Source organism: Schistocerca gregaria, chromosome 2, assembly GCF_023897955.1.
Source record: "Schistocerca gregaria isolate iqSchGreg1 chromosome 2, iqSchGreg1.2, whole genome shotgun sequence".
In the NCBI taxonomy this organism is placed as follows: domain Eukaryota; kingdom Metazoa; phylum Arthropoda; class Insecta; order Orthoptera; family Acrididae; genus Schistocerca; species Schistocerca gregaria.
The window spans coordinates 942,296,063-942,319,747 of record NC_064921.1 but is presented as its reverse complement, the minus strand read 5'-3'; the positions used below and the strand labels follow the sequence as shown (position 1 = coordinate 942,319,747).

At 35.9% G+C, this 23,685-nt stretch overlaps 2 protein-coding genes across 3 annotated transcripts in view; one reads left to right on the top strand and one right to left on the bottom strand.

Moving 5' to 3' along the window:
* LOC126335387 (bystin) overlaps positions 1–17,688 on the bottom strand; it is a 66,759-nt gene extending 49,071 nt beyond the window's left edge. Inside the window, exons 1-2 of the mRNA XM_049998609.1 lie at positions 17,025–17,688; positions 14,797–14,988 (exon numbers count right to left, since the gene is read on the bottom strand). Of these exons, the coding sequence (XP_049854566.1) occupies positions 14,797–14,988; positions 17,025–17,159 (327 nt within the window). The 5' untranslated portion in view covers positions 17,160–17,688. The remainder of the gene's footprint in view (positions 1–14,796; positions 14,989–17,024) is intronic.
* Positions 17,689–17,914: 226 nt separating this feature from the next.
* Positions 17,915–23,685, top strand: part of LOC126335386 (MAP7 domain-containing protein 1-like) — a 136,673-nt gene continuing 130,902 nt past the window's right edge. Inside the window, exon 1 of one of the 2 annotated variants that reach the window (XM_049998607.1) lies at positions 17,915–18,182. The gene's annotated coding sequence lies outside the window, so the exon portion shown is untranslated. The remainder of the gene's footprint in view (positions 18,183–23,685) is intronic. The other variant, XM_049998608.1, reaches the window with a different exon arrangement.

Here is a 23,685-nt window from a genome sequence, read left to right as displayed (position 1 = left end):
AAAGAAATGAAAGAGGAAGCCGCCTGGTAGAATTTTGCACAGAGCACAACTTAAACATAACTAACACTTGGTTCAAGAATCATAAAAGAAGGCTGCATATATGTAAGAAGCCTGGAGATACCGACAGGTTTCAGATAGATTATATAATGGTAAGACAGAGATTTAGGAACCAGGTTTTAAATTGTAAGACATTTCCAGGAGCAGATGTGGACTCTGACCACAATCTATTGGTTATGACCTGTAGATTAAAACTGAAGAAACTGCAAAAAGGTGGGAATTTAAGGAGATGGGACCTGGACAAATTAAAAGAACCAGAGATTGTACATAGTTTCAGGGAGAGCATAAGGGAGCAATTGACAGGGATGGGGGAAAGAAATACAATAGAAGAAGAATGGGTAGGTTTGAGGGATGAAGTAGTGAAGGCAGCAGAGGATCAAGTAGGTAAAAAGACGAGGGCTAGTAGAAATCCTTGGGTAACAGAAGAAATATTAAATTTAATTCATGAAAGGAGAAAACATAAAAAGGCAGTAAATGAAGCAGGCAAAAAGGAATACAGACGTCTCAAAAATGAGATCGACAGGAAGTGCAAAATGGCTAAGCAGGGATGGCTAGAGGACAAATGTAAGGATGTAGAGGCACATCTCACTAGGGGTCAGATAGATACCCGCCTACAGGAAAATTAAAGAGACCTTTGGAGATAAGAGAACCACTTGTATGAACATCAAGAGCTCAGATGGAAACCCAGTTCTAAGCAAAGAAGGGAAAGCAGAAAGGTGGAAGGAGTATATAGAGGGTCTATACAAGGGTGATGTACTCGAGGACAATATTATGGAAATGGAAGAGGACGTAGATGAAGATGAAATGGGAGATATGATACCGTGTGAAGAGTTTGACAGAGCACTGAAAGACCTGAGTCGAAACAAGCCCCTGGAGTAGACAACATTCCTTTGGAACTACTGACGGCCTTGGGAGAGCCAGTCCTGACAAAACTCTACCAGCTGGTGAGCAAGATGCACGAGACAGGCTAAATACACTCAGACTTCAAGAAGAATATAATAATTCCAATCCCAAAGAACGCAGGTGTAGACAGATGTGAAAATTACCGAACAATCAGTTTAATAAGCCATAGCTGCAAAATACTAACAGGAATTCTTTACAGACGAATGGAAAAACTAGTAGAAGCCGACCTCGGGGAAGATCAGTTTGGATTCTGTAGAAATGTTGGAATACGTGAGGCAATACTGACCCTACGATTTATCTTAGAAGCTAGATTAAGGAAGGGCAAACCTATGTTTCTAGCATTTGTAGACGTAGAGAAAGCTTTTGACAATGTTGACTGGAATACTCTCTTTCAAATTCTAAAGGTAGCAGGGGTAAAATACAGGGAGCGAAAGCCTATTTACAATTTGTACAGAAACCAGATGGCAGTTATAAGAGTCGAGGGACATGAAAGGGAAGCAGTGGTTGGGAAGGGAGTGAGACAGGGTTGTAGTCTCTCCCTGATGTTATTCAGTCTGTATATTGAGCAAGCAGTGAAGGAAACAAAAGAAAAATTCGGAGTAGGTATTACAATCCATAGAGAAGAAATAAAAACTTTGAGGTTCGCCGATGACATTGTAATTCTGTCAGAGACAGCAAAGGACTTGGAAGAGCAGTTGAACGGAATGGACAGTGTCTTGAAAGGAGGATACAAGATGAACATCGACAAAAGCAAAACGAGGATAATGGAATGTAGTCAAATTAAATCGGGTGATGCTGAGGGAATTAGATTAGGAAATGAGGCACTTAAAGTAGTAAAGGAGTTTTGCTATTTGGGGAGCAAAATAACTGATGATGGTCGAAGTAGAGAGGATATAAAATGTAAACCGGCAATGGCAAGAAAAGTGTTTAGGAGAAGAGAAATTTGTTAACATCTAGTATAGATTTAAGTGTCAGGAAGTTGTTTCGGAAAGTATTTGTATGGAGTGTAGCCATGTATGGAAGTGAAACATGGATGATAAATAGTTTGGACAAGAAGAGAATAGAACCTTTTGAATGTGGTGCTACAGAAGAATGCTGAAGATTAGATGGGTAGATCACATAACTAATGAGGAAGTATTGAATAGGATTGGGGAGAAGAGAAGTTTGTGGCACAACTTGACCAGAAGAAGGGATCGGTTGGTAGGACATGTTCTGAGGCATCAAGGGATCACCAATTTAGTATTGGAGGGCAGCGTGGAGGATAAAAATCGTAGGGGGAGACCAAGAGATGACTACACTAAGCAAATTCAGAAGGATGTAGGTTGCAGTAGGTACTGGGAGATGAAGAAGCTTGCACAGGATAGAGTAGCATGGAGAGCTGAATCAAACCAGTCTCCGGACTGAAGACCACAACATTATAAAAAATGAAACAAAAACAAAACAGTGCTAGCAAAAACAATCACTGCAGATTAACAGAATAAGCCAGGTGAACAACACAGGCAGCACTGAACTGGCAATGAGTTGCGCTGTTTGTGTCTAGTGGCAGAAATGCGCTCTAAACAAGCTCTGCCCACAGCAATGTTATTCCGGATTTTTTTGGGTACCCCCTCGTAGGTTTGGTTTATTACTAAAACACTGGGGAAGTGCAGTCAATCGATAAAGGAGATTGCTTACAAATGACTTGTGCAACCTGTTCTAGAATATAGATCAAGTGTGTGGGACCTGTAACAGATAGGCCTAACAGGAGATACTGAATGTATACAGAAAAGGGCAGCACAAATTGTCACAGGTTTGTCTAATCTGTGGGAGGGTGCCACTGAAGTGGAAGGCTCTTGAAGATAGACAAAATGTCCCCAGAAAGTCTGTCAAAATTTTAAGAACCAGCTTTAAATGATTACTCTGGGAAGTATATTACAACACCTTACGTAACACTCACGTAAGGACCATGATGATAAAATTAGAATAACTACTGCACACACAGAGGCACTCAATCAATCATTCTTCCTGCACTCCATACATTAATGGAACAGGAAGGTACCATAATAACTGGCACAATGGGCTGCCTTGCATCTCATGGTGATTTGCAGAGTATAGACATAGATACAGAATAACAACAATATGGAAAAGACTGATAGCTACTCACCACTTAGAGCAGGAGCTGAGTTGCTGACAGACACAAAGAAAAAGCATACTAGAGATATTTAAACTTTCACCAAATTCATTCCTCAGAGGTAGAACTCTCACTCTTTCACACACCAATAGCTCTCAATATGTGGGTACAATCTCTGGGTGCTAAGGCCCAACTTCAGGCTTGCAGTTGTGCTTTAGCAACCAGACACAGTATTCATTTGCATGTGAGTTGTTCTTGTTATGTGGATGTGTTCTGCTTCTGAGGAAAGACTTTTTGCAGAATCTTAAATATTGCTAGTATTCTTTTTCTTTGTGCCTGTATGTAACTCAACACCTCCTTTAAATGTGAAAAAATGGATTTATGCAAGAAGAAACAGCGAAAGAGGATCTGAAGCATGTGTACTGATGATTAGAGACGAAAGAAACACTGTTTATCAGATAAAAATCACAAACATGTTACAAGGGGTGCACAAATAAACCTGTTTGTATAAAAAATATGTTGAATATTAATATGTATGAAGCTTGATAAGAAAGTAACAGGATTTTCATTTTTCTTAAAGTACCTTTATTTGTTCATCAATGTCAACTTTGTCCCATTCTAAGTAGTCCCCCTCAGATATAATACACTTGTGTCAGAGCTTTTTCTAATCTTGGGAGCACTTCTGGAACTTATTTTTCATTACAGTGTTCAGCTCCTTCAACAATTCTGTTTTGACCTCATCAGTGCTCATAAAATGACATCCTTTCATTGTTCTCTTCAACCTAGGGGAATAGAAAGAAGTGACAGGGGGCCATGTCCAGTGAATATGGTGGCTGAGGCAACATTACACTTTTTTCTTTTTTTTGCCAAAAAATCATGAACAAGCACTGAGGTGGACCAGGAGCATTATTGTAATGCGACTTTGGCACATTTCTTATTGACTGTACGACCATAAGGCAGCAACTCACGATGCACTATCCCACTGTAATCAAAGAAAACAGTGAGAAGAAACTTCACATGTGATCAACCTTGTCGAATTTTTTAGAAGTTCAGGATCATTGTTGAAATCATCCAGCAATCCCTACATGATGTATGAACGATGTCATTTTTAGCTGAAATTCATCAATTTTGAACAAACCCTGCTGTCACATGTTTCATGTCCCAAACATTTAAAAAAACTGCTCGGCTTAAGTAAAATGACATGCTGACATCATCAGCAACCTCTCTGATGGTGATTCAGTGACTTTCAAGAAGAATGTCTTTACTTCTTCCACACTGTTGTTTGTAATAGATGCGCTAGGGCATCCAGGGGGTCATCACCTTCACCAGCTTCTCAACCCTCTTTGAAACATTTTATACCACTCATAAACTCTTGTCTTATTCCTAGTAGATTTGCTGAAAGCCACAGTCAACATTTGGAATGTGGTACAGCACTTTCTCCATTTTTTTCAATCAAAATTTAATAAAAATTCTTTGATCCATATTTTACTTCTCCAAATGACAACAATAAACTAAATATCCACAACTTCTGAAAATGCAAATATACATCAGGAACACGTCTACCAACCAGGTTAAAAAAAAAAGTTTTGAAAATTGGATGCATAAAGCCCTTGAATTAAAAAATTCCCACTGCTTTTTGATCACACCTTTGTTATACAACACCACAGCAGTGCCTGACTCTTCTCCACAAATGAGATTTGGTTTCTCTCAATGTAAATCTTGCAGGCCCTTCCAATAAGGAGGCGTAAGAACATCACATTGCATGGAGATTGTGCTGAAGAAAAGGGTTTTGTAGCCAAAAGTGCAGGGAATAATATGATGTATTGAAATCCTGAATAAAACCAAGCTGCCTTCAGGAAAAAAAATGTGTTGCATTACCTATTGTATGCCCCTTGAATAAATTCTGTCTACAGCCATTATATCATTTTTATTATGCCAAATTACAATTCGCAATCATAGCTCTGTCATCTGTGTTTATAATAAAGCTGTAACTTGAGACGTATGTCGGCATAATAAAAAAGTTATAAAGGCAATAGACAGGATTTATTGTTGTCTTCCAGACATTTATGCAATACTAGTTTCTATATATGATTATTGTCAGGCAACCTAAACGCGGTTACTACAGTAATAGGACCAGGAATGATTTGTTTTATTTTACAGCCAAATTTGGTGTTACTTTTTGCCAATTTTGGAGCTATTTTTTGCCAAATTCACTGCTGTTTTGCCTGCAAAAGTCTCTTCTTTGTCAGTTTCTGTGTTTGCATTTTTTTTATACCAATTTTGGTGTAATCTTTGTGCTATTTTTTCCAGATTTGATGTTTTTCCTCCAGATTCAGTGTTATTTTTTTCTGGAATCAGTGGGTTTTTTTCCAGATCCGTTGTTACTTTTTAACAGATTCAGTGCTTCTTTTGCCAAACTTGCAATAACGTTTGGCCAAATTTTTCTGCCGTTTTTGACAATTTCCATGTGTTTACTGCCAGTTTAGATTTTTTTTCCCAATTTTGGTGGTATTTTTGCTGACACATTATAGACTGTTATGTTGGAAATGAACTATCATTTTAAGATTATACGCCCTTCTACCAACTGGCGTTGAGAAATGAAGTGCCTTGTGTAACCACCATAACTTTTTTTATTTACGGATCAATTTTATTCAATTTGGTGTCATTGGAAAGTAAAAGAATAGATCTATAATATAAAAATGTGCTGTGTCTAAGCAACAAATGTTTGAAAATTTGTAATTAATGTAATTCATCACCAACCTTTTTTGCTAATTTTAGAATTTTTTTCAGCAGAATCACAAGTTTCACCATTTGATTTTTTTTTCAAATAGTTTCTACTGCCATACTTTTCAACATAAAAAAATCAGAAGTGTGTTTTTCCTCCATTGTTAGATCTTATACTTTTTCAATAATGCTGTAATAATTAATTCCTTCAAATAGCTAATTAACAATACATGAAACAACAACGAAAAATTCAGTCTAGCAGCATTCACAAGCAACATAAGCAGTGTATGTTATGTTGTTGTGTGTCTGTGCACTTTATATATCTGAAGGACTTTTTTGTCTTGAATTTGTGCTTCTTATATAAGCAGCCATACTGTCTGATAAGATATCTGAAAGTACAGTCGAACCCCTCAATATGATAATGTTCAATAAATAGAGCCCCTCAATATGAGATAGTGAAAAGGAACGATTGAAAATAAAAAGAGAAATAATTCGTCCAATCCATCCATAGCTGTGTAGTAACGTATAACCAGGGAGACTTGATTTAACTTACATAAACACAATGGGTTGCATTTTTTCAACGTATTACAGTGCCCTCTGATGTCTAATTTTTATGAAGCGGCGCTACACCACCCAATCATATCATAACCTACAAACGGTTGTTGCAGTATATGCTTTATTTAATTGTGGCTTGTTATCAGTTCTTTTAGTGAATTTTATTTCTCAAATATTATAATGAGTGAAAAAAGATCATGTATTTTATTTAACATTGCTTTTTTCATGTGTTTTTTTAATAACAATTATCATTAGAAATAATGTTATATTCATATAAATATTATTATTATTTATCAATAAAAAATAATTTTATATCATACAAAATTATATTATGATCAATGATAATTCATTTAAAAACACATTAAATTAACACATTGACTGCCATGGTATAGTTGGGCCCTCGAGGCCATTTTTTTTTTTGACATCCTGCTTTAGTTTGCTCCAAGTAACCTTGTTAAGTGTAAATAGAGTGAAAATATGGCATTTTAGTACCTTCTTTTTAATTTTTTTTGTGTGAGTTACATATGATTCACATGGCCTCAGGGAAAAGGTACCAGGTGTATCATTTGCTATGTCACTAATAATTTTAGGTTTGTACTCCTGTCAGTTTTTCATTCCACAGCATTATTTGTGTACAGTTCCATTATCGCTTTCCTGCATTGTTGCTACAGTCTTTATTCAGTGTTGTTTGCTTCGTAGCAGAGTGATATTGTGGCAGAAGAAAATGTCTCGTAGAAGTTACGAAGATGAACAAAGGCAAGTACAGCAGCTTTTAGATGAAGTTATGGACATACGTGATGAAGAGTCTGTGTCTTTATTTAGTGATAGCTCAGACTAATTTTTACTAGAGGAGACCGGAAATGAAACCAGAGGTTCTGATAATGGAATCACATCAGTGAAAGTAGGAAGAAGAGTTTTATGTCCACATTCAGTCAAAGAACCACATTTCACAGCTGTAAAAACCAGGCAACAAAACACTTCTAACTGTGTTAGTGCTATAACTGCTGCAGTTGATTCAGGATTCAGGTTCAACTGAAGTAAGCGTAATATCAGAAAGCTCTGAACATGAAGATGACGTACGTAGGAACAAATTCTAATGAGACTGTGTGGGGGCCAGTTACAGGTAAAAATATGAAAAACTTTACATCTATTCATTCCAGTCCTGGTGTAAATGCTTCTGTTGCATTAACTCTGAATGGCAAGACACCATACAATTTCTTCAAATATTTTGTAACTGATGAAATTTCGGAATATGTGATTCTACAAACTAATTTGTATGCAAAACAGGTCTTAGAAAATCATTCAGTAACAGTTAATTCACGACTGAAAAAGTGGACCGATGTCAGAAAATTTAAACTGAACAATTTTTAGGATTTTTGTTATGGATGTCACTAAATGTAAAATTGAGGATTCCAAATTATTGGTCAAGAAATATGATCACAACAATGTGAAAAATGTTATATTACACAATCGTTTTGAACTGCTTTTACATATGTAGCATTTTTCCGATAACAACCAGAGCCCCATTGGGAAACTGCTTATTCGAAATTCAACCTCTTATTGATAAATTACTGCAGAGATTTCAAAGTGCAGTTGTGTCAGAGAAAGAAGTTTGCATTGATGAAACACTTGTGCCATTTCGAGGAAGACTAAGTTTCATTCAGTATATAAAGAATAAGTGTCATATATTCGGAATTAAATTGTTCATACTTTGTTTAAAGGGTGGCTACACCTGGAATATGGGAAGAATGCAAATCCTGGTGTACCTCTTGTCACTTCTGTTGGTATGAGCCTTATTAAGTGGATTACTAAACAAGGGCAGAACCTTATACACAGAAAATTTTTACACAAGTGTTCATCTAGCATATATATTGTATATTAATTTATTTACTAAACATAATTTATATAGACCTACTTAAGTTGTGAATTACTTGAAATTGCAGCATTTAAGGTTACCAAGAGAGCACAAGACGGGCGTCCAGAATACATTCGTTCCAAGTCCGGTTATTTAGCTTTAAAATTCCAGCAAACAGCATCAGAAGTGCTAAATGTTCCAGTGAAAAATGTACCTTAAGGAACTGACAGTGCTGAATGTGCAGACTGTAATATTTTAATGCAAAAACTTAAAGAGGAATTCAGCAGAAGTTCTGTTAAAGAACGACTACAAATACTTGCCTTAGCACCAGCTTCATGGAGTAAAGAAAAAAATCTAAGTGCTTTTAAATACTATCGAATACATGGTAAAGAAATTGAGGGTATTGCTAAAAGAAGATGGTATTTTGTCAAAAGGGAGTTATAAAAAGGGAAACAGAATAGGTAAGGCTAAGGAAAAATGTGTCCAGAATTTTTCTGTGAAGACGATATAAGTCGCATTTCTGCTAATAAAAAAGACTGTCTGTCTGTCTGTCTGTCCCTGCAGAAAATGGCAAAAAAGTGTATAAGACAAAAAGACTAATTTTATATAATCTGAAAGATGTATACTTAGCTTACAGAGAAACATATCCAGAAGATAAAATTGGTATTAGTAAATTTTGTGAACTTCGGCCAAAAGAATGTGTTACTGTAAACAGCCGTGGAATGCATAACATATGTGAATGCACGTATTACCAAATGTGGAATAACCGTACATTGAATTTCTACAGAAACTTGTGTGGAATCTGGAAAACGAGGAGTGCATGCTGCATTACTGTTCTCGGTGTCCTGATGAATATGAACTGCGCATATTTTTAATGCAGCTGGAGCCCTTACAAGATTGTGAAAATATTGTGTTCAAACAATGGATGCAAAATGATCAACCTACACCAGAGACATTGATGAAGACTGATGAATTTGTTGAGTATCTCATGTAAAAACTTCAAAATTTAACACAAAATTGTTATGCATCAAAATCTCAGAGTCACTACTTCAAATCAAGCAAAGAAACCCTCCCTGATACTACATGCATCATCATAGTGAACTTTGCAGATAGCAATACCTGTTTGCTTCAGGATGCTGCACAAGGATTTCACTGGCAGAACATTCAAGTCACCCTTCATCCTTTTGTGGTGCACTTTAAAACAGATGACTGCATTAAGTCAATGTCACTGTGTTGTGTAAGTGACTGTTTGCAGCATGATACAAACTCATACTATGTTTTCCAGAAAACTGCTCTCACTTATATACTGTAACAATTACCACACATCCAGCATGTTATGTACTTCAGTGATGGCACTATATAAAAACTTAAAGAACTTTTTAAATTTGTGCCATCACAAGCAAGATCATGGAGTAACTGCAGAATGGAATTTCTTTGCCACTAGTCATGGCAAAAAATGCATGTGATGGAGTTGGTGGTACTATTAAACGTTTAGCAACAAGAGCAAGTTTACAGCATCCATATGACAGTCACATTTTTAAGTCCAAAAGATCTGTTTACATTTACCAGAACTCATGTTCCAGGAATAGAAACATTTTATGTTACAATAGAGGAGATAACAAAGCTCACAAACATTTTGCAATAATGATATGAGACTGGTTCTACCATTCCTGGGACAAGAGTAAATAATTTTTCCAAACTACTGAATGAAAACAAGTCGCTGCTAAAGTGTGTTTCATCATCTACTAAATTCATTCAAGTTCCTCTTGGAATTCAAAACATTGCCTATAACACAATTAAAAAAGAAACATGTCGCAGCTATCTATGATAAACAGTGGTGGCTTGGAAAAATTCTAGAGATAAGTGAAGAACACAGAGATGCAAAACTCAAGTTCATGAGTCCAAGTGGCCCTCCCTCAACTTATTCAAGGCCACTTCACACTGATGTTTGCTGGACACCTTATGAAAACATTTTAATGACTTAGCCTGCTCCTAGTGCAAGCACAAGTACTGATCGTTTACGTACTTTTGGATCAGACATAATATTGTCCATTGAAAACTTGTTTGAAAGAATGAATGCTTTTTAGAATTTTATGAATATGTCTTATGAGAACTGATCATAATTTGTGACCAATAAGGAGGAGTCACAAAATGGAACGTGTATATTATTATTTATGGTCTTCCTGTTTTAAAAGATTAACAGAACAAAGACCCTTCTGATTGTTTTTATGTTGAAATGTATGACAAAAGGAAATCTATGAGACAAATTTTAAAACGGTGAAACTTGTGATTTTGATGGAAAAAATTAATAAAGTTTGTAAATTTTTTTTTGAAACTGACTTTAATTACACATTTTCAGATATTTAAATGCACAGTTGCAGCATTTTTATAGTTTAGTGATATAGTTGGTCCTTTTATCTTTCTAATGACACCAAATTGAATAAAATTGATTTATAAATAAGGGAGTTATAGTAGTTAAAAACTTTCAACCTACCTTTCATACTGACGCCAGATGGAGAAAATGCTAGACATTTCAATATGCCTTCTGACTCCTGTTTTGATCTAAAAATTCCAAAAAATTATTTTATCACTTTCTATTTATGTACTTTTCACAAATATCTGTGACATGATGGCAACAAGATTTCTTTATTTTGGGTGATTTTAAATGAAATGAGCCTTACAGGTGAATGATGAGAGGGGGAAAATCATGACATAAGAAAGAAATTACAAGCCAAAATGTGGGAAACAATGTAGTTTCATAATGACTCACGTGCCTGAAGAAGCACAGGAGGTTAAATATCTGAGGGTTGTAGTAAACAACATAAATGGTAAGAAACAAGAAATAGAACTGAGGATAAAAATGATGTCCAGAGCATCTTACTCACTCAACAAATTACTGTCATTCAATTTTTTTCAAGAGGAACCAAAATAAGGATACATGAAACTATAATCAGAACCGTATAACTATATGAGACAGAACAATGGAGAATACGTAAGTATATAGAGACGAAGCTCAACATTTCTAAAAATAAAATCACGAGGAAGATATCTGGACCAATTTGTGAGGAGAGAGAATGACAAAGAAGAAAAAAAAAAACAAGTAGTTTATGGAGATATAAAGAGGTAATAAACACAATTTATTCATTTTCAAAGCTCTCTATTTTCTAAAGTATTACTTCTCAAAATATGTCCGAGGCATGAAACAGAACCATAAGCTCACCAAGTTTGTATTTTGCATTCTACAGAAGTTCTATGACTACTCCGTGGTCACACGACAGATGTCCAAGAGGTAGTCACATTCATTCCATATTTTATGTAGCACGATCTTGTCAATAGTCATCACAGCAGCAAAGATGAATTTTCTGAGCTGTTCCAGAGTTCTTGGCAGTAGGGAAAGTTAAGCATGGTCTTTAATGTACCCCCCCTGGAAAAAAAGTCACAAGACATTACATCAGGCGACCTGGCGGACCAGAGGATCAGAGCCACATCTTAGTGATGGGGAAGTCTGTCATTCAGGTAGTGACAAAACTCATGCTCCACTGATGGTATATCCCATCTTGTTAGAAGATGAAATTCTTGGAATCAGCACTCAGTTGTGGAAACAACTCCAACTTTTAACACATCAAGGTAAGAGGTGCCCATCATAGTCTTCTCACAGAAGAAAAGTGGCCCATACAACTTAGTCAATAACATCGCATAAAAAACATTACCTCTGATGAATCTCAAGAGAATTTTCAGTACTCCACACTGTCACATTGATGTGATTGACCTTTTGAAATAAATGTAAGATTTCTTGATCACTGAATATCAGCCTGGAGACGAAGAAACTTGTTTCCTGCTTTGTTGCCTTTTGTGAAGACCCTGCACTCTTAATGCCAACTGGTGGGCACAATACAAACATGGCAAGTTTACAGTTTTAGTCATGTATCAATCATATCCATATGCGTAATATTTAAGAAAAAAAGAGACCTTTGAAAACAAATGAATCATTTCCTGTAGCCCTGTACAATAAACCAGATGTTGTTGTGGAAACCAAGACAAGGAGATTGAGATGGGCCAATCACATCTATAGGAAAGAGAAGGGATCATGACAGAGAGAAGTTTCAGTGAAGAAATCTGGACAACAACCTCTAGGCAGACCGAAAATATGACAGGGAGACAGGTGGCCAAGGATCTTCAGATATTTGGAGCAAGGGAAGTAGATGACAAGGACAGAATGTCGTAGAGGGGGCTACTTAATGAGACCCTGCAGTTTGTGGGGCCAGTGACGATGATCAGTCAGATTGAAAAGGAAGGTATATCATAGTATTAATCACTTTCACAGAATATTTCTGAGGTTCCAGGCAATGTGTGCATAAAATATAGTAAATTTTGCTTATGAGAACTTGCTCTGCAGTACTGCCTTGCCTGCTGACTCAAATTATACAATTCTCTCACACTGTACTTTAATTCTCACTGTCTGCCTCTGTAGCATAATGGTAGCGTTTCCGCTTATCATGCAGGGGGGGCCTGGTTCGATTTCCGGCAGGGGACTGGGTTTGTGTGTCCTTCATCATCACTGACCCGCAAGTCACCGAAGTGGCGTCAACTAAAAAGGACTTGCAATGTGGTGGCCAAACTCCCCCATATGGGGCCTCCTGACCAACAATGCCATATGCTCATTTTATTTTTTACTTCTCATTCACTTTCTCTCACATTTTCTCTTTTCTAGCAACTATCAACTATCCTCACCACATCTTCTCTTACAATTGATTGCATACTTGCTTTCTTTTTCCTTCAACATCCCTTTTCACATTTCTCCACTTTTTGGTAAGTTTTCACCTTACACATTTTATGTTTAATTTCTTTTGCCAAATCTACTGACCTAAATTTCTTATTATGTTTCCGTTTTCCATCCATTGTTACTTCTGCGCTCCCTTCACCATTGCATCCGCCATTCATTGGATACAATGGTTCTCATCCAGTCACTGAAGGTAAGCATCGCAGGGCCCGGTTGGTACTTGGAGGGTGACCATCTGAATACATGACACCAAAGTGATGTCCAATTGGAAGACTTGTAGCAGGCCATTGAGCCAAACAAAATAATTATATAGTATAGTGGTGCATCTAACTTCCCAGATTTTTAATTTCAAACATTATATTAGTATTTCATATAATGGAGCCATACTTCAAATGGGAAGCAGGAGTCTACTGTCAAATAAAGTGATAAGTTTCTACTCAAGTTTCTGGAGGAGAGTACCTTCACTGCTTCAGTACTGTGCCGAGATGTCACTGTCAAAGATTTCTACTTGCTGCCCTCTCTCAAGGATTGTGATCTTAATCAGAAAGACATCTCTTTGGTTATCATTTATCTGATAATCTCACAACTGTAGTTCCCTTACAGGTTTAAACAGCGCACCAACAATGAGATGCCTGGCTATGAGAAACATTTAAGAAATGTCTATAGCTTCAAAACATTTAGTTGAAATGAAACTAAAACGAGTAAAATAACTGAAGTGAAAGAGAGTAAGTTGTTTCTGCACACATACTTACCACGCAATACTGAAATAATGCTGTGTAATAATTTAAAATATAGTGTGATGAAGTACAGCAATATTAATTTTTAATGTTGCAGTCAGCCACTCTCTTAAGCAATGTTTCCTAAGCTGTGCTCTGAGGAACCCTAGGGTCCCATGGAGGTCACAAACGTTCCGTGAAATCTGCACAATAATATTTAACAAAGCAACTCAAAAAAGAAATTAAGACATCTACAAAGGTAAAAAACTGAACAACTAAACCTTGCTTCCACTTACAAATATGGGAAGTCAGTATATGTGTGACAGAGAGAGTAAATAAGGCTGTATTTAACATAGGCCAATCAGCAGCATTGCAGACAGAAAACTCTACAATTAAGGAATGACTGCACAAGGCATGATTATACTAAAACCATCACAGTCACCCATCTCACAGTACACCCGCACCACAGCAACCTATATCACACAGTCCTCTATCACCAGAAAGGTCTGCCACATGATGCCCGGTAACCTTTATAACTTCCCAACGAAAGCGCTGGCAGGTTGATAGATATACAAACAAACACAAACATACACACAAAATTCAAGCTTTCGCAACCAACGGTTGCTTCATCAGGAAAGAGGGAAGGAGAGGGAAAGACGAAAGGATGCGGGTTTTAAGGGAGAGGGTAAGGAGTCATTCCAATCCCGGGAGCGGAAAGACTTACCTTATGGGGAAAAAAGGACAGGTATACACTTGCACACACACACATATACCTAGTTCTTCTGGTAGCAGAGAATAAATATTTTAAAATAATTGTCGTTCTTGCTGGAAACAACTCATTTACAGGAGGACACCTTAAAACATACTATATAAGCAAACAGTGAGTCTTCAATAATAGTAAACATTGGAAAGGGTTCCACTTCTCAAAAAGTAAGGAATGCTAGTCTAGAGTATAAAGGAGTTTTTCAAATTGGAGCATAATTTTAAAAATGGTTTCACTTCCCAAAAAGTAAGGAAACCTGGTGTTACGCAAATTTGAGCAGTCTGTGGATAGTTCAACAAACTTAACAAGTGTGCACTTTTAATGGAAACTTACTATCTCTGAATAATCTGCCACAGACAAGTCATCATCAGAGTCAATTTCATCAGCTGATTCTCCTGTTGCATCATTTCCAAGTTTTGGCAAAATAGGATTTTTCTTTGATGCAGTCCCAGCATCTTCTTCAAGCTCTTGTTGCTGTTCTCGGGCTTGTTGAAGAATTTTCTGTGACAGATTAGCTTCAACAAACTGAAAAAAATTAAACAAGAAAAAGTTGTATTTTACTTTTCAGAAGTAGTTAATACTACATGGAGGAAATCCGGTAAGGTGCAAATCCCATAATGAAACCTAAAAAATCTCATATTTGAAGTTTCTTCAACTTCTATAAATACTAACAATTCATTAGAAAATATAATTAAACATTAAAATCTGAACTTAAATAAAAATTTTCAAACTATGTTTAATCTGAATGATCATAACTAATTGATGGCACTATTTGCATTTTGCAAGAATGCAATATTGGATCTCGCCTGAAATCTTGGTTGCAGTGCCAGGCTGATCTGCACATAGCTTAAGATCTACATTAGGTTGAAAGGTAACAATTTAGTTTACAACTGGTACAGGCAACGGATATGAATGCCAAATAAAATTTGTGGCAGATGACTGGCCTGCAGCACAGCCTAATGTTTACATTTATGCCATACATTAACGAACTTTTCGTCACGAAAATTAAAATTGCAAGAAACCGTATATCAGATAATGGAGAGGCCTCTGATAAATATCTTAAAGCACATTATGTACATATACCACACATACACAATGAAAAATACAGAGGAAATTTTACCTACGATTTTCAAAGATTCCTACAATTTTACATATGCACACATGAAAAAGGTCACGTCTCCATGATGACAGTGTAATAACATAGTTTTGCTCTACCATTCAGAGTGGTTCTGTTTAACAAATGACAAAAGAGTGTGACTTTCCAGACAATTTAAAAATAAATTCATTAAAGTGCAGTGCAATTCCACAACTGGTCAGTGGCACTTAAAGAAACAGATTCACACAACAAGCCGGTGTCAAATTTAAATAAAATCTATTGACATCTTCAGAGCATCATTTGAAAGGCTGGATAAGTATTCTGATATAAAGAACCTAGTATACTGTTACAAACAAATTAACTCAACTATTTGTCATCTATGAACACACACATGAATGACAAGGCAACGCTACAGGACAAAGAGTATACAAAGCTAATTCCCAAAATGGGGCAAAAGTTGTGGAAGTCATTCTAGTTAGAACAGTTGCATCACATTAATTTTTCTATTACCACATAAACATGCTCAAAAGATATGAATTTATGCTTCATAGTGTATACAACATCCAGCATTCAAAATGAACACTGAAGCAGTATCTTGTGGACATATAAAATAAAATTTCATACTTTGACAATATGGACAAGAATACAGAGTGATATTTACATAGCACATAAAATCAGCCAATTCCTTCTCAGACAACGCAAATTATGGGCAATAAATTTTATAATATTTTTAGTTCACCATACACTGTACAACAACTATCAGAGTATGTGCACTGTTAAACATTCTGAAATACTGTAAGATTAAATTCATTGTATTTGTGATTGTATCTGAGTGGAAAGCTGTCATCTCACTAACAGCCATTTCTAATTTCTAGATGCTTACTGTCTTGCATCCGCTGTAAATAATAATGCGACTTTGGGACCATGTTCTGAATACTGTCCGCCATATCCCAAAATAACAAACCTAGAGTTATTTCAATTCTTTGATGCTCTCATTCCTTTCGAGAGGGACACGTAATGCGTGCCATGCTTCGTATTCATGAAATTAGGCTTAATGGAATATTTCGCTCTGATGATTATTATTTTAGTTTGAGACATTATAGAATTGTGTCATGTCAAAATTTTCCGTAAAATATGTAAGAGAATTATTTTTCTTCTTGGGCACAAATGGAATTAAGATTTAACCCAATAAACAAAAATGCTGCACATACAACACTCCCTGTGAAGTTATTTTCATCCATACATATGCCGCACTAGTTCTGCTACACATCCTGTTTTCGCTATGTTGCTGTGACATTTTATATCGTAAATATGTGTGAATGTGGACAGACACACATAACTTTCAGCACAAAATACAGGAAAACAAAAATGCGGATCGCAAGTCAGCTTACACTGGAGCCTGTGAAAATATTTTGTTTTATTTAAAATACACAAATATTATTGGTAAATATTACTGGATTCTCACATTGTCGTCTTCGTCCTTCCGAATCCTACTTTTCGTGCGGTTACTTGGTTTAGCAAACTGGTCCTCTTCAATTTGCTTGTCTAAAGCTACCTTCGGAGCTCTTCTCCCAAGTTTTATTTTCTTGGCTTTACCCATGCTATTATGTTTATTCCAACAACACACGTTTCCTTATTCCACATGGATCACAACACACACGTTGTTTACACTGTCTTTGTCAAACATCATTAGAAAAACAAACCACTAGTCATATCTATATTAATATGTGTCTTTGCAGAGCACACAATGTTTTTCTACAACCACTGTCGACTTGGCAGTGCAGTTGGCTATGTAACAACGTAAAAATATCGCAGGAAAATATATAAGTGACAATTTGGTATTATGAGCTTTCCTAATTCGTGATTATTTAGTCTTTCGTGTCACTTCTAATGAAAAACCCATTTCGTTTGTAAAACATCATACTTGTAAAGTAATACTATTTTTCAAATAAATTATTGTTTAAAATGATGTAGTCGAGATCTTTCTGGAGAGGCTAGGCAGAATAATATTATCAGAATGGGTTAATTGTAAGTGCAGGTAATAAAACATTGAGTAGGTACCGCAAATCTGTGTCAATCATTAGATATGCTTTACGACGACACGAAAAGCTAATTTTTGATACGTGTTTGCAGCAATCACTTGTTCTGAACTGAGATATAATGTTCGAATAGCAATTTCTCGCTTCTGATAATTACAGAAAAAACTTGTTTAGTTTTAACTATCCGGGTTGCAAGAAATATGATAATACCTGCACTGTATCGTAACAAAGCAACATGCTACAGCAAATGCCACGTCCTCTTTCCATGTCGTTTATCCTAAGCTCTTTATATTTGATTGCGAAATTCCACTCCTCTACACTGATATTCTTAAGATGTTCATTATTCTTAGAACGAGTTAATTTTTTGTTGTAAAGTCTTTGATCATATACAGTACACAACTACCAAAATTTTGAGTATTGAACATGTAGCAAGTCTCGGAAAATTCCTCTACCTGTCTAAATTATAGTAACTAAAAATCTTGGTTCTACATAAATCAAAACGGACGCTGGATATAGTAAATCACGAAGTCTATTATAATGCTGTAAGATTTAGCATTCCATCTGATTGACAACTTAAGTGGCAGGTAAGGGAATTTGTTAAAAGCAATTCAGTGATTGTTTAGTGCGAACTCTATGGAGAAATGTAGATAATATTTTGGTGCCTATACTGTATGTACATATATCTGATTATTTAGAATGTAGATCTTACCAACTAGAAGAATGTTATATAAGGTAACTGGACAAAATACTAGTCACCCGTTAAAAGAGCATACTGGTCGATTTGGAGGGACATAGATGATGTAGAACTGGCATCAGTCTGTCATGTGACCATCCATTGTCATGCCAATAAAGTGCAGTGTACTAACTAGTAGGTTGTATCTTGTATGCATTCAGCAGCGAGATATGTTCGATGTGGTGACGTGACAGAATGACAAAGAGGGTCTAACTTGTTAGGACATGCCCATGATCACTCTGCAAATGAACTTGCCCGATTTGTTGGTGTAAGTCTATAACCCTGATAGTCTGATATGTGTACAAGGAACATTATACTGCCTGCAGTTATCTGACGAGGAGTAAGAATAGTGGTTGTAAAAATATCTTAAAGACAAGAGCATTAGACCAGTGTCACGAATTGTCAGTGACAGTTAGTTTCAAACATGACAGAAATTTCTGCTGCAGGTGAATGCAGGCCCATCTCAACCAATTTTTAAGTGAACATTACTGAGGATATTCCAATGAATATTTGGAGTAAGGTGTTTCACAAAAGGCCATTGCTCACAGAAGTTCGAAAAGGTGCAAATCTTCATTACACCACATTGAATTAGACAGTCCATCGATACCATGGAAAGTGGTTTTGGTATGTCAAAAGAAGTCAAAGACGTTCATTTCTTTTGAGGATAGTGCAGTGGGAAGGACGTTACATTGCTGCATTACTATACTGCTTCTAATTATAGTTTTATCTAGAAGAGTAAATTATAAATAATCTACAAAAATTCTCTTAAATGGAGTAGAAGGAGATGCCCAAGAGAAAGTTCTTTCATTCAGTTATAAACTCCACTACGTTATGTGCATGATATATAATATGCTGTACCAAGTCTTTAAACATATGTGTATCCATTTATATATCTGACACCTTTCCACATTAATATTAACCTTTTGAGATGTTTGAAGAGGTTTTGTTTTATGCTTCTAGTCTTGTATTATTATTTACAGTATTTCTTGTGAAAAGAGAAAATTTGCTAGACTTGGGACCTAAATAAATATGTGTATTGTGACATAGTTATCCAAACCCCCAATTTTTTGAAGAGGTCTATGCAAGATGTTCTAGAATTAACACCAGATATAATTCTTATTACAAGCATCTGTATTCTGAAAAAACTATTCCTGTAACTTGCATTTCTCCAGAAAATTATCTATAGCTCCTTAGTGAATGGAAAAATGCACAGTAAACTAGCATCTTTATTTTTAAATCGTCTATGCCATCATACTTACTGTTGTCATAAATGAACTTAATCGCTTCATTAATTTAATGCAGTGGATTATTTAATTGATTTATCTGAATTTCTAAAAATGTTAAACTTTTTGCTTCTTGTATTTTATTGTTTGAGAGACGTATTTTTATAGCTCCAAGAGTTCACAAATTCAAATGTCAATATCTCCTCTTGAGCTCTTGAAAACCATAAGCCATGAACATGATTTGTTACTGGAGCCATAACCTACAAAACAACGAGTCACAGCATGCTCCTGTGAGTTACACCTGCACCACGAAGCTTTAAATGGAAAAATGTCCGTGAGTTCTATTTATCTCGTGTGGCCTGAAGAGAACACTTCCTGTGAGTTATATTTAACTCACGTGGCAGTCAATGTGTTAAAATTTAGTCAGATTTATAACTCCACTCTGAAGGTTTTTTTTATAATTAGTTATCATCTTTACGTTATTATTTATTCACTATATGATATCATCAGTCCACTTATAAATTTAAAAAATTGAGATTTGATATTAATTTATTTATTAAACATAATTTATATAGACCTACTTGAAATATGTAGTACCTTCAAGCCAATCATTAGTCCACTCAATTTTAACAATATTAACCAAGTAATAAATAAATAATTATTAATTATTTTGTCAATGATTTTGTTATTGACAGTTGAAAGTTAATTTTTAGGCATTTCATTTTAAAGGCCATTAAGACATTATCAATACTACATTTTTAAGGTTATGACTGTTTTACATATTTTCGCAGAATTTAAACAAAAAAATATTTTCTTTATGTATGTAAAATTTATTACTTACATTTGATAATTCAAATGAAATAAATAAACCAAATTAAAATAAACGTGATTCAATTCCACAATCAGAGGTTTTATGTATTATGAATCTTACTACACTCCTATAGTAGCATCTGATTGACTTTCATAAAATACATCACACTATCAAGTTGAGGTGTTTTAGAATATCACATTGAGGGATTTTACATATCGGGGGGGTTCCATATTGAGGAGTCTGACTGTAATACAAAGTTGTTCCATACTATTCCTGTTCCCAATTGTTTGAAGAGGTCTGTGCAAGATGTTCTAGATTTAACACCAGATATAATTCTTATTACAAACTTCTGTATTCTGAAAATACTATTCCTGTATCTTGCATTTAACCAGAAAATTATCTAGAGCTCCTTAGTGAATGGAAAAATGAACAATAAACTAGCATCTTCATTTTTAAATCGTCGATGCCATCATACTTACTGTAGTCATAAATGAAATTAATCGCTTCAATAATTTAATGCAGTGGATTATTTAATTGATGTTGTAGTCTATCTGAATTCCTAAAAATGTTACACTTTTTGCTTCTTGTATTTTATTGTTTCGAGAGACATATTTTTATAGCTCCAAGAGTTTTATGAGAAGCTCTGAATTGTGTATGCTGAGTCTTATTTTATTAGCTGCCCTTCCAGTAAGGGTATAAGACCTATTTCTGTTCATATACTTGTAGCATCTGCACAAAATTCCAGATTTCTGTCTTAAGAAACAGCAAGTGGAAGATAATCTTTATCAGAAAAAAACAAAGGACCCAATATCGACCTTTTGGTAGACCACACCCGATTCCATCATGTATTGAGTACCTGTTGTTATGTGATTGACATGGAATTGATATACATTGCTTTCCGTCATTCAAATAAGGTGAAAACCATGGACCAGTCATGCTCGTTATTCTTCAATATACAAGGATTTGAACTTAAATAGTGACAACTATTTATTCACAACCGATCAAAACAGTTACATGTTTGCACATGTTACTGTCCTTCAAAGTAGCCACCAGCGTTGTGTAGAACCCATTGCCCGTGATGTGGAAGGCGTAGAGTACCATTAGCAGAGCCTGTTTTGTTGATGGTGCAAATGGAGTGGTGTAAAGTGACGACGGTTCTTGTGGACGACTGTGATTGTGTTATACTAACGCATTACGATCCTCCATGGCAGACCGTCAGTTCACAGTATTACCGTTAGTTTTTGGAGCATCACCTGCGACCAGCCTTGCGAAAGCAGCGGCGACACTTTCTGTGCAACTCACCCATCATTTTGCACGACAATGCACGAGCGCATACAGACCAAGCTGTGGCTGCCCTGTTCGGTCGATGGGACTGGGAAGTACTGTACCATCCACCATACTCCCCACACGTAAGTTCTTGTGACTTTTATTTGATTCCGAAGATGAAGGTACCACTTCGTGGCATTCGCTTCAGAACTGTTCCATAGATTTGACTGGCAGTAGATAGCTCCATTCACACCACCAACAGGGCAGGTGAGTTTAGGGAAACTAAACTTCTAATTGTTGTTGTTTATAGGTGCCATAAATCTGACTTCAGAGCATTTCTGCTCAGTCTAGAGAGGGTTCTTGGTTCACTTTATAGGAAGTCCCAGAAATTAGTTATATTAGGTGACTTCAAGATTAATTTTGTATGCGATTGTGCAAGAAAAAGGATGATGGTAGATCTCCTAAATTCATGATCTGACGCAGATTGTGTTTTTTTTTCAAATAGGGTGCAGGGGAACATTATCATGGCCATAGAAAATATTTTCATTCATTCTTTATTACTAGATAGATATACTGTTAGTAAAAGTGCGAATGACCTTCCAAACCATGATGCACAAATTTTAACACTAAAAGGCTTTTGTACTCAAACAAATGTCACATGTAATCACAAAGTACGTAGGAAACCCTAACACAATGGCAATAGAGAGTTTTTTAAACCTTATTAAGGAACAAGAGTGGCAGGATGTCTATAGTGCCGGCAACATAGATGCAAATATAATGATTTCCTTAACACATTCCTCATCTTATTTGAGAGTGGCTTTCCATTAGAACATTCTAAGCAAGGTACTCACACTAAAAGGCAGCTTGGGTGGCTGACTAGTGGGATAAGGATATCATGTAGAACGAAGTGGGAATTACATCAAAATGTTAGAAGTAGTCACAATCAAGGTGCATTAGCCCATTACAGACGGTGTTGTAAGGTGCTTAAAAATGTTATCAGGAAGGCAAAGAGCATGTGGTATGCAAATAGAATAGCTAATTCACAGGATGAAATTAAAATCATATGGTCAGTTGTGAAGGAAGAGAAGCTCAGAAATGGGCTCTTTGGGCAATAAGTGGCGTAAGTTCGCAAACCTCTTGTCGACCCTTGTTCATTAGTCTGGGTATTTTGACATTGGCGTCTCAGTATATATATTCTTTACTGTCATTTCTTGTAAACAATATCAGCTTATTCCCAGGAAGTATCAGCTTTCATTCAGTTAATACTCGGCAGATATCCAATCTCCATTTGGATTGCTCTTCCTTAACTTTTGTGCAGAAAGATGTGCAGTATACTGCTGCATCCATTTTCAATAAGCTACCACAAGAACAAAAATCTTAGCAGTAATCCACTCGCTTTCAAATCGAAACTGAAGAGTTTCCTAATGGGTCATTCCTTCTGTTCTGTTGAGAAGTTCCTTGAAAAATTAAGCTGTTTGTTACATTACATTGTTGATTGCCTTTACTTAAACTTATGGTTTGACTTTTTTGCATTCATAAACATTTTATTTTATCTGTTATTACTTATATGTTGTAATTTTATGTTCTAACACAGTCCATGACCTTGGAGAATTGCTCCATAATTTGATCCTACAGAACTAGACACATAAATAAATAAAAATAACTGTGTGCACCAATGGCCCAATGAAGTCTGTAACGCACAATGTGCAGAGAATGTACTTCAAGTGAGTTTTCTGATGTTTTGGGGATGTTTTCTTGTACCATCTCTTGGGATCACTCATTCGAGTCTCATGAACATGCACCAGGATGTTTATGTCAACAATCTTGATGACCAAGTGTTGCCTTTTCTTCTACAGTTTCATGATGAGAATGTTGAGGCCACTCCTATCTTCCAAGGCAGCAACAGTTGTTTTTTTTTTCAGGTCAGCATACATATGTTACTTGTTCGACAAACACTGAGGCATCGTATGACACCTTGACTCCCCATTAAATCACCTGATTTTAACCTCATAGAAAATGTCAGAGGCTATTTGGAATACAAGGTGAAACATAGC